The following is an 11,691-nucleotide window of genomic DNA, read 5'->3' on the forward strand; positions in this document are numbered from 1 at the left end:
GTGCAATAAAATTACTAAAATACCCTAAAGTATATAAAAAAAACATAGCCTTTAATCAAGGATTTTTATGTCTTTTCAAGGTTTTATCAATGCTTTTAATTTGATCAAGGATTTTTTTTTTAATTTAGTAATTCAATTCCAATTTTATCAATGCTTTTAATTTGATTTTTATTTTTCTTATTCTTGATATTTTTTCTTGGTTTTTTTTATATAAATTTTATTATTTTCAATTTTATCCTTTAATCCAAGTTTATAGTATATTATTTTTATCATCTTAATCTTTATTGTTTTGATTTTTCTTTCCCTTTATTAATGTTTTAATTATTTTCAATTTAACTTTTAAATTGAGAATTTGTTGTTACCCTCTAATTTATCTTTTATGTTGATTTTAACCCTTATTATTTTTATTTTTTATTTAAAATATTTTTCTGTTTTTTTATTTTATCATTACACATTTTTTTTCTTAGGGATTGGGCTATAGTACATCTTTTTTATTTTATTTTTTTATATTATCATTCAGCAATAAATTTGGATTAGGCTATAGTACATATTTTTTATTTTATTTTTTTATATTATTATTCAGCAATGAATTTATATATACATGTATAATTTGACACACGTATTTATGTATGTATGTGTATATATATATATATATATATGACTTTGTGGTTTTTATAAAAAAAATTTCTATTCAATTATCTTGATTTCATAAACTTAGATATAAGTTTAATAAGTTAACTTAAATTAACTTACCCTTTAATACCTTTAATACTCATGTAACATATTTATTATATTAGCTCGTGTTGGTTTATATTGACTTTTTTAATTTATTTTTTATTTTATTTTTTTATATTTAATTAAAAAATTAAACATTATCAGTTTTATATTTTTTTAATTTATTATTTTTCTTTTCATATTATTCAAATAAAATCAGCTTACTTTAGTTGAAATTATAATATGGGTATTATTATTATTATTATTTTTTTTTCAGGGTACTTGATTAGATGGAATATTTATTTTGGCGCGGTATCATTCGAGGCAAAAACGCCCGCCAATTTCGGCAACTCACATCAACGCCGTCAGAGGGCCGAAAGAGAGAAGACCCGACCCGGAAAAATGTCGACTGACCCGAAAAGGAAAGCATCTAGCAGTGCCACTACCCCAGCTACACTAACCAAAATCTTGCATCGTTCTCTGTCGCATCTTAAGTCAAGAACGCCGAACAATATCACCCCTGTCTCTTCTTTATCTCTTAAATCCGTACAGTAACCTTTCCCTCTTCTTCCTTTCTTTCTATCGTGGTTTTTTTTTTTTTCTGGCTGATATATATATTTTTATGTGTAAATACATAAATGGTGTTTCTGGTTAATGGGTTTTCTTTTTTGGACAAATCTATGGTTATCTGGTTATGTTTTGCAGGTGTGGTTATATGATTGGTGGCTGGCCAAGGCAGAAGGGGATGGCTTAGCTGTTTCTGGGTTTACTTTTAGAGAGTAAGTGAACAGATTATTTAGTTTGTGTTGTTGTTAATTTACTTTTTAGTATTATTTCTTTGATTATATAATTTAATTACAATTACAATGTTTTTTTTTTTCTAGGTTTGTATTTGGGCATAAATTATTCTATAAACTTGGCTCCATTTTTCTTTTGATGATCAGTAAGCAAGGAATTAATGCTGTGTTTGTCTGGTTTTTGCATTGGATTTGATGGCCATAGAGGAGTAGGAACAAGATTGTTTTGCTCGGCAGCGATTGTCAGAAGACATTATGCCACCATTCTTGAGACCAAAGATGGCGTCACTGTTACAGTTAGTGGATTCATAAATAGAGATCGAACGCGTGAAAATGGGTTTTCATTCCAGGTGTGCCCTCATTTTCGTTCAGGCTTATACTCTGATTTTGTGCTTCAAATCATATATGGTGTTCTGTGCTATTTGTTTTCAGAAATTTGAGCTGCTGTTGCTGTGTATTTTTGTTTATTGTTCTTTATGTTTGCAGTGTGAAGATGCTGTTATTATAATTAATATTATTTTTCAAAAGTGATTTTTATTTGTAAATATATTAAAATAATAATTTTTAAGTATTTTTTTATATCAATATATAAAAACAATAAAAATATTATTTTTAAATAAATAAATTTAAATTTTTATACCACATTCCTGAATATAACCTAACTTGTTTTTGCTTTGAGTGAACATTTATATGTCTACAATTTGTGCACGCAAAGAAGGAAAATCAAATTGGATGCAGGTTTTTAGATAGAGAGATGACTATGCTCTGGTTGTATTTAAGTTCAACTGTTGATTTTCTAATGAACACGAAAACGGAACTGTTGCTTTGAGCAGATTTGTGAGCATTTCCAACTGGGGTTTCCATATTCTTGGTTAGAACTTGCCACCCAATTGGGTGGTGAAGAGTCTGCTAACAGAGGCAGTCCTCCCGGAAAATGGGGTTTTGATGAGCCCAAAATTCCTGGTACCAGCGCAAGCGCCGCCTCCGTTTCTTTTGATGATCTCCCGGTGACAAGGATCCGTGATATTGCAACGCATCCTCTTGGAGATTCCAAAGATTGTGCACTTGCTGATATCCTAGATCATTTCTGCAGCAATGATGTCGAGCTCTCTCCATTGTCAACCAGTCCAGACTCAAAGGATCCAGTCACCGTGGCAAATGCTGTGCTGGATGAAACTCCAAGGAGAAATAAGAGGAAGGCTGACAGGAAGTACAAAGATGGAGGTATAATTCCACGTAGCATTACACCAAGCAGAGGAATCGTCACAAGAAGCATGTCCAGGCGGAGGAATTTTAGAGAAATACGAGAAGAAAGTCCCTCATCAAACCCTACTGTCTCCTGCAAAGCACTCAGAAACTACCCAGAAAAGGTTTTGCCATCATCTGCATTTCTTTCAACGTCGGAGACCACTAAGAACCTTTCCGGTGGGATGATGAATACAAGTGATCGGAAAGATAGCCGGGCTACCACATCTACGGAGAAAATTATGGAAGTCCCTGATGTACCTTTAGCCAGAAGGTCAAGCAGAAGGCCGAATATCCGAAAGGATTATCGTGAAATGTAATACCAGTATGAAAAGCCTTCTGAAACAGAATGGAGAACTGTGTGGGAGTGTTCATGTCCGGTGGATATGTTCAATGCCTTCATGTCACTTAGAATTGGCTGAATCAATGTCCAAAGTGAGTCAAAATAAAACTCGCTTTAGGTTCCAGATCAGTAGATTATCATATCAACCCGCAAGACCAAGTTTAGTAACTATAGTTTTGTCTGCTCACCGCATTGAGTTTGATAGCGCTGCTGGCAATAGTCCTGGACGTCAGCGCGCGCACGTACACACACAGGTGTCCATTTCTAGGCGAAAGTAGCAATTAAAGGGAAATGTGAATTACTTACCAACTCGGAATCAAGAAATAGAAAACGTTTACATGCACGCATGCATCTATAAAGGCAAAGACAGAATCTCATTGACTTTCCCTCTTGGCTCGATAAGCATAAAAGGAAATCATCTAAGCCAAGAATCTTCAATATCCAAAGTGATTCAAAATAAAACTCGCTTTAGGTGCCAGATCAGTAGATTATCATGTCAACCCGCAAGACCAAGTTTAGTAACTATAGTTTCGTCTGCTCACCGCATTGAGTTTGATAGCGCTGCTGGCAATAGTCCTGGACGTCAGCGCGCGCGCGCACAAACAGCTGTCCATTTCTAGGCGAAAGTAGCAATTAAAGGGAAATGTGGATTACTTACCAACCCGGAATCAAGAAATAGAAAACGTTTACATGCACGCATGCATCTATAAAGGCAAAGACAGAATCTCATTGACTTTCCCTCTTGGCTCGATAAGCATAAAAGGAAATCATCTAAGCCAAGAAAAAACAGCAGCAGGCAAGATTCAGTAACAGCTGACATGACATTTATCATTAGAAGGATACTAGACATGACATTTAGTGTGTTAATTACACAATAACAGGGAAAAGAGAAACACCTACAGAATGGTATAAGAATAAGCTGAGTCTATTTTCTTCTGTTTCATTCAACAAAAGACACGCCTATTATCAAATGAAAGTGAATCGTTGGTCACCCAAACAGAACGGAAACTTCAAGGTCTTGATTCCCCTGTATTTTACAATGGCTTGCAAATGTGTTTGCAGCTTAGTTGCACTTACCCTTTGATTCCAGAGTTAACAGTCATCCTTACATGTGCCAAAAAGATTATGTCTGGAGCTGACTATATCTTGTTTTTTACAAACTCTAGGACGTGGGGTTATCTGGAGTTTAGTTGCACTTCCTTCTGACACTGCATTTACACAGGCACTCTTTTGCCCCGATATCGATCAAATAACTGCACATCAAAATACAAAATTAGACCAGCTTCTAACAGTAAGGTGTTTGTGAATAAAGAATGTATTAAAATTATCAGGCTTGACCGAGACCAGATTCTGCTTTTACTGCCATTGGTTTTGCTCGTCCAATGCAAGCAAACATAGTGACGTCAAAACCAAATCCAGACATAGAACAGTCCAGTTACTCTCACCGAAAAAGAAGGTATCTACAAGGATGAAAGTCCAACAAGAAATGTTTTTATTTTCAGTTCCAAAGTAAACATACCGATCTCACAAAAGGCTGTTGGAACACCCATCCAAAAATGGGTATCCTCTGCACAAAAACTGCCAGTGTAGGCCAGAAACCACTGTGGAAAATTCCTGTCAGAATCTTCAACCGGATGAAGTAAGGCAGATAACCACAAACCATTTAGATAAATATCCAACTGACCTAAAGAGCACAATGAACCCATATGCTTCCAAAATCATGCCAATAACTGGCCGTCTTACGACCCCAAAGAAGAAGCCAGCACCAAATGAAATGGTTCCCTGCATAACCAGCAAAGCACAAGTGTGGAGAGAGAATGAAATACATGCAGCTGATGCAAAGTTCACATGTGCACACAGACACAGAGATAAGCCACCTTAAAGTTTTGGCGTTTCATGAAGAATTGCATGGTAGATTTTGGTCCAATAGTGAGACTGACTCCAGAGATGAAAAGGATCTGATCAAGTGCCACAAAGAAAGAAGCACCATTAAACTGATATCATAACAAAAGAAAACGAGACTAGATGACATATGAGGACATGCTTGGCAGGGCACTTACATTACCCATCGCAAGTAATCCCTTGTCAAAGAAGAAGACAATTCCCAGGAATGAGAAAAATATGCCAAATCCAGTCAAGCCCAGCCCAATCTCTAATTCATTTCACCAAAATCATGAGGTGTAAGAATTTTGAAAGATTGTATAGCATACCAAATATATGTAATCAAAAACTCATTCCTTCTTCTATTCTTCTGCTCCCTATAATTCATACTAAGAGTCACATAGACAAGGCCATTATTCACGAGAACATTGAATCAACAGAAGGCAATAGCTAGGAGCACAAGGTACACTGACTATCACATAGCTTTAGAACTGCTTAAGACTCCTCAATCAGTTCAAGCTTGTCAAATTTTCATCAAACCACAGAAATGTATATATTTAACATATATTTCCCATATAAGGTTCCTCGGTTCGAATCCATTATCGTGACTACTTAAAGCAATTCTAAAATCAGCCAACCTAGTTAGTTGTTACAAGACTAATACAACTTCTACAGTAAGTAACTATTTCATTTATTTTTTCACAAGGAAATAACTTCTCAAACTCATTAGTAACAATAACATGCCTTTTCAACCAAGTAAACACCTCGACTGCGAGAACTACTAGGACTTTTTGTCAACTTTCAATAAATCTCAAGCCAAAACAAACACAGTTAGCTAAAAACAAAAATTCTAAAGATTAAAAAATACGCATTCATGCAAATAGCAAGTCGTAAGAAAGAAGATAGAATTAGACTCACTTTTGCGGTCATTCATTTCAAAGGAAACCATTCTTAAAGCTGCTGATTGATTCTTCACGTAGCAATCACTTCCACTGCACAAGAACATGAAAACCAAAATCAGATCCAATTAGGATCAAATTAAACAAAATAAGCTTTAACTAGGGATTAAGTACACAAATTAAGATCGCACAAGATCTACAAGTGCAAAACCGTATTTTCTCATCATTACCTCGATAATCTGGTAGCGAGCGAGAGAAAGAGAGAGAAAAGAAAGAGATCTTCTAGAACGATCTACCTGCAAGAGAGAGAAATCAAATCGAATCGGAATGATTATTCATTTCATCAATTAAGAGAAGATAAAACAGTGAGAGAAAGAAGCCGTGTTTGGATGCTGAGAAAAGAAAAGAAGATATCCCAAGTTTTTCTTTCTGATTTTGTATTTTCTCGGCGACCAAACAGAAATCAACAGGGAGAGGAGAAGAGCGAGAGAGAGAGAAGACCTGAGATTTGAGAGAAGTGGAGTAGCAGTAACAATAAATGAAACGAGAAGAAGAGGGGTGCTCGCGTGTTTCTGTCCGGCATATTCCTCTCCTTAATATATACGCCATATGAAAATTAATTTCTATTTTCTAAATCATCAACTTATTTAAACAAATATTTTTTTAATTAATATAAATATTCAAGTAAATTTACATTCATCTTAATTAATCTCATAAATCTTCAGATAAGTTTTTAACTTTATAAAATCAATTATTTATCTCAACTTATTTAAATAAATATTTTTTTAATTAATATAAATATTCGAGTCAGTTTACATCCATCTTAATTAATCTCATAAATATTTAGACAAGCTTTTAACTTTATAAAATCAATTATTTATCTAAAAACCCTAATTAATTTAAACAGATTAGATTTTTAGTAAGTTGTGTGAAGCTAATCAAAATCATTAACACCTAAAATTATTTATTTTAAAAAATAAAATATTTTTATTTTAATAAAAATAGTTGTGTGTGATAATCCAAAACCATCAAATTGTTAAACCATGCTTGAGTACGAGCTGAATTCATGTAAGAACTCAACGAGTAAATCATATCTTAACCTCTGTAAATTTAGTAATATTCCATTTCAGCTTTTATAGTTTGAGATTTTCTAAATTAATATTATAATTTTCAAAAAGTTCCAATGCAGTCCTTGACTACCGATTGAAACAAGACTTGTTTAGACTATGGTTTCACAAATTTTTATCCCAAGTCTCACATCAACAAGCCTTCCTTGTCGTTGCGATAATGATGAGCATTATCATAAAATGCACTCAATAAGGTAAATTTACGTCTTTTCGACCTGAATCAGGTTTTCGTATTTAGAAAGCAATTTAAAAAAAAAATATTTTTTTCATTATTTTAAACTATTTTTAAAAAATATTTTTTTCATTATTTTAAACTATTTTTTTTTTTTAGTGTTTTCGAATTGATTTGACATAATGATATTAAAAATAAATTTTTAAAAATAAAAAATATTATTTCAATATATTTTCTAATAAATACTCTTTAAAAAAAAAAAAACTAATATCATGACATCACGCTTCTTATTAAATGCATTACCTACATGCTAAGCTAACCATTAAGATCACCAAGAAAACTGAGAAAACAGACAACAGTAAGAAGATAGAAGAAGTTGATTAAGAAAATAAACAGCATTGATTATTAGCCAATGTATACACTATGAGAGGTTTTGGGTTGCAAAGAATACAGGTAACTATAAAATGTACTACTTTCCGTGTATCCTTAATGCGCTGATATTATTGATCACCAACTCCTTCAGCGGAGGGCATCTACAAAAGAAAAACAGACAAGAATTAGTAAGAGGTGAGTGAAACATCTAAATACCAAAAAACTAAAATAAAAAATTGGTTAATTATTTTTTTTAATATTGGCTAAAAGGTTCATCACAATTATAAAGTTTTTCAAGGAGATAAAAAATGAATCGGGAAAAGAGAGACGTGGACAAACCAAACCAAGAGCATCTGCTGCACTTCTCTGACTTTCTTCACTGCAGACCCCCATAAACATATTCATTAACAGTTCCCTCTGCTCCACTTTCAAATTCCTTGCGAGTCCCCGAGCCACCATCTCCATTTCAGGCTGCAGAAACAAATCCGATTGTGGATCACATCAGGTCATAAACAATTTATAATTAATTACATTAGATCGCATGGCTGAATGGAAGCTACTTTACCACGCAACAGCATTAGAGGTTTAAATGGAGAGGAAAATTACCCTGCATATTTTTCTCCAGTTCCTAATAAGGCTGCTGATAAGAACCGGTAACGCAGCAATCTAAAAATGGATAATAGATTTGTATCCCACATCGGGATTGGAATAGAAGACAATCTTTGTCTTACTTCAACAGTATGGTCAACAGAGACCATCACGAGAACCAAGAAAATGACATGGGTTTAGAAGACGTACGAAAATAGCAACAAGCAACCATAAGAGAAGCCAACATGGTGTGTATGGCCATTAATTATTTTCTTAAAGTTCACTCAAGCTATGAAAATACCTAAAATTATCTTAAAATGCCTATAGCACGAGGACTGCATTGGCTATACCGGTTGAGGATAAAAAAGAAAAAAGAGGTGTGATTGTGTCAAACGAAAATTAACCAGTATAATAAACCTAGGAAACAAACAAAAGAACTTACTGAGGACTCTTCGGGAGGAAATGTTTGTAGAACAAGGCATATCTTTGACAGCTCGTACACGGCTTCAGAATGTTTGCCTTGAACTTCTAACGCCTGCAAGTGTAAAAAATAGATGCCATCTACAAATCAACTTAAAGAAATACTCCAAAATAAAAGTAAAAAAAAGGTCTGTTATTTTCCCAAAAGGATAGGAATTCAGGAAGCTATAAAAGACATACTCCAGATGCACAAGAAGAGAACTGAACTTTAGTTCCAAAATTTGTACTTCTGTTTTGAGCTTTAATGTCTCGCCATGAATACATCACACATCCTCAATTACTTAAGTTAGAGAAGAAGAATTACCCATGCTTGCAAGAAACATGAACGTGTGCGTGCAGCAACAGCTGCAGATACCATTCTTGCAGCACGAATGCTCTCAAGCCCAATATTTTCAGCAAGCCCAGCAATAAAATATCGGGGATCTTCACCAGCAATCTCAACAGAAGTAGAGTAACTCGGGGCACTGCAGGCTTGCAAAGAAAATTGTAGCTATCAGAAAGGCAAATACAAATAAAATCCATGAAGTGGCAAGCAGGATTTTTTTTTTGTGCAAGCCTGACGACACAGACCTGCTGCAAACATTTAAAACAACATCAATTGATACACGGTAGAAGGCATCTCGAGTGTTTGTAGTGCTGAACAAGGCCCTGACTCCAGATGTCCTGCATATTCGACGCAACTGCTCACCCATACAGGAAAAAAAAAGTCCAGCGCATATTGAGAATCAGCTAATGCAACAGAAGTATTATAACTAAACATCAGCATTGGTAATTCAATCACATTTTAACAGAAAAAATCATCAGAATTATTCAAACTCAGAGATCAAAATTGCCAGTGAGAACACACAGAGCACATCTATGTGTTATAAATGATCTTTCATGCATATCACTCATACAAATCAAATAAATCACATCCACAGGTAAAAAAACTTAAAACCAAAATGATGCCAATTCTCCTTAGCCTAACTATGGTATACCCAAGTACTTTTATATGATGCATCGCACATATGATTTGTTTAAGTTTACAATTTCTCTTTATATACTACTTAAAGCCTCTACTTTAGTATGAAGGAGCTACGAGGATGAGCAAGGTAGTGTTCAGGAAGAACCACCTGAAAAAGACATTCCTCTAACTAAACAGGATATCCAGTGCAATTTTCATTTCCATAGTCAACATCTAATTTCATCCTTCTAGCTTGCAGAACACAATCTTCGCCTGTAGTACTACCAATACAAGACTTGCCCAAATGTGCCAAATTCTAGTCGATTGGAGCAATCGTTTTTCAAGTCACATAAAAAAATGAGTTTTTTTCAATACAGGGACGTTTTATACTTCTTAAACCTGATATCTTGCAGAATGATATACATAGCCAAGACAACAATTAAAACTAAAAAGGTTATAAAAGCACAGACCTGAAATATGTCATGCTCCATTACATCCTTTCCCCTCGTTCTATAATCCGTGATCGCTGGAAATCAATTCAATGAGTCGAAATGCACACAGAAAATTACCAACATGACATCTATTGAAATCCACAAAATGTACATTGTTTTTCCATTACCTGAAAAAATAAATAAATAAATAAAAAAACCAAAAGCTTTTCTGATAACGCAGTAAATCAAATTAAGTAGTAATAAAAAAAATAATACTAAAATTAATAACCCAAACCTCGAATTAATCTGTTAGCCTCCCTCTGATACTCCTCTTGATCCGGCCCGACAACCCGACCCGAAAACGAGCCCGAATCCGGCCACCATTTCGGCAACTTCTGCTGGCTCCTAACCCGATACCTCCTCCAATCACCCCTCTCAAAACCCAACCCATCAACCAGACCCGACATTTCAACCGGGTTGGCGAGTCTCTTGGGTCTTTTACTCTCTTCCCTTTGTTGGTCATCCACTGCAACAATCACTTCTTTCCCACCTAGACTCCGATCTCTACGAACAACAAAATTAGGGTTTTTTCCAGCCCCAAATTTACGCTTAAACCCTAACCCTAATTTAAACAGAACCCTAATCGAAGAAATTAAAAGAAACCCAGAAAGCAACACAGTACCAGCAAACTGCAACGTTGAATTTTGGCACGAGATGACTACTCGATTGTTCTCGTCGAGACTAACTAGGGTTTTCAAATCATCAACTGCTTCTTGACCTAAAGAGAGGAACTGGTGAAACCTTGAAGAGGGTACCTTTGAAATTTGGGTAATATTAAGGACTAATTTGAGATTTTGGGAATTGCTGTTAAGGGTGATATAACAATCATTGTCTAAGGAGGAGGGTTTAATGGGGTTTTTAGGTAGCGTTTTGGATTTGCGAGAACGACGACGCTTAGTGGAGAAGGAGTTTTGAGGAGGGGTGTAAAGGGAGGAGGATGGTTTAGGGAAGAAATGTGGAGGAGAGGAGTAGGGAAGGGTGTTTATGGAGGCCATTGTGTTTAGTTCTAATCACATGTGATTAAGAGAGGTAGAGTGATTAATTAGTGGAGGGTGGTTTGGTTTTGGTTCCTTGCTTGGTGGTGGAGACGAAGGAAGGGTGCTGTGACTGTGAGAAGAGGGACAGGGAAAAAGGTGGGGGATATGAGGTTTTTATATGTGGCTGGAGATGGTCTTGTTGCTTTGATAATGGAGTCAATACACTTGGAGTGTAGTGTTGAAAGAGTCTCTTGGGTGCACGTGGTTAAGATTTTCTTGTTAACCTTTTTTTTTTTAATATATTTAAAAATATAACCATGATTATTTTTATAATATTTTTTATTTAAAAATATATTAAAATAATATTTTTTATTTTTTAAAAATTATTTTTAATATTAAGTATTAAAATAATTTAAAAATATCAAAAAATATTAATTTAAAATAAAAACTAATTTGAAAAAAATATTTTTAAAATAAAAAAATACTCTTTTTTTGAGGGGTTAGCATTCCTAATGATTATGTAATAATTATCTTGAAATTTTAACTTTTTATTTTTTTAAGTCAATTCATTAACTTCTAACTTGGTTTGATTTTTTGTTAGTTTTGCTATTCCAGTTAATAATAATAGATTTTTAAAAATATTTTTAATTATAATTTTAAAA

At 34.2% G+C, this 11,691-nt stretch overlaps 3 protein-coding genes across 4 annotated transcripts; 1 reads left to right on the forward strand and 2 right to left on the reverse strand.

Moving 5' to 3' along the window:
• The first annotated feature begins 1,017 nt into the window (after positions 1-1,017).
• On the forward strand, positions 1,018-3,147 carry LOC105126999 (uncharacterized). Of its 2 annotated transcripts, none has more exons than XM_011028067.1 (4): positions 1,018-1,260; positions 1,420-1,493; positions 1,717-1,861; positions 2,345-3,147. In XM_011028067.1, exons 1-4 carry the CDS (start codon positions 1,117-1,119, stop codon positions 3,074-3,076), a joined length of 1,095 nt encoding a protein of 364 aa, XP_011026369.1. In that variant the 5' UTR covers positions 1,018-1,116; the 3' UTR covers positions 3,077-3,147. The 2 variants fall into 2 exon arrangements, with proteins under 2 accessions (XP_011026369.1, XP_011026370.1); XM_011028068.1 differs by having other exon boundaries at positions 1,243-1,260; positions 1,659-1,861.
• Positions 3,148-3,808: 661 nt separating this feature from the next.
• Positions 3,809-6,493, reverse strand: LOC105127000 (vesicle transport protein GOT1B-like). Its single transcript, XM_011028069.1, has 8 exons — positions 6,381-6,493; positions 6,110-6,175; positions 5,899-5,972; positions 5,160-5,251; positions 4,977-5,057; positions 4,784-4,881; positions 4,619-4,700; positions 3,809-4,352 (listed from the first exon to the last, which is right to left on the reverse strand). The coding sequence occupies exons 3-8, from the start codon at positions 5,927-5,929 to the stop codon at positions 4,314-4,316; spliced, it is 423 nt and encodes a 140-aa protein (XP_011026371.1). The 5' UTR covers positions 5,930-5,972; positions 6,110-6,175; positions 6,381-6,493; the 3' UTR covers positions 3,809-4,313.
• Positions 6,494-7,541: 1,048 nt separating this feature from the next.
• LOC105127001 (phosphoribosylformylglycinamidine synthase) lies at positions 7,542-11,196 on the reverse strand. The gene is made up of 7 exons (XM_011028070.1): positions 10,288-11,196; positions 10,032-10,087; positions 9,189-9,298; positions 8,923-9,082; positions 8,581-8,673; positions 7,890-8,021; positions 7,542-7,711 (listed from the first exon to the last, which is right to left on the reverse strand). Exons 1-7 carry the CDS (start codon positions 11,045-11,047, stop codon positions 7,679-7,681), a joined length of 1,344 nt encoding a protein of 447 aa, XP_011026372.1. The 5' UTR covers positions 11,048-11,196; the 3' UTR covers positions 7,542-7,678.
• Between the last annotated feature and the right edge of the window lie 495 nt (positions 11,197-11,691).

This window comes from Populus euphratica, unplaced genomic scaffold (assembly GCF_000495115.2).
Source record: "Populus euphratica unplaced genomic scaffold, PopEup_1.0 scaffold50.1, whole genome shotgun sequence".
Lineage (NCBI taxonomy): Eukaryota > Viridiplantae > Streptophyta > Magnoliopsida > Malpighiales > Salicaceae > Populus > Populus euphratica.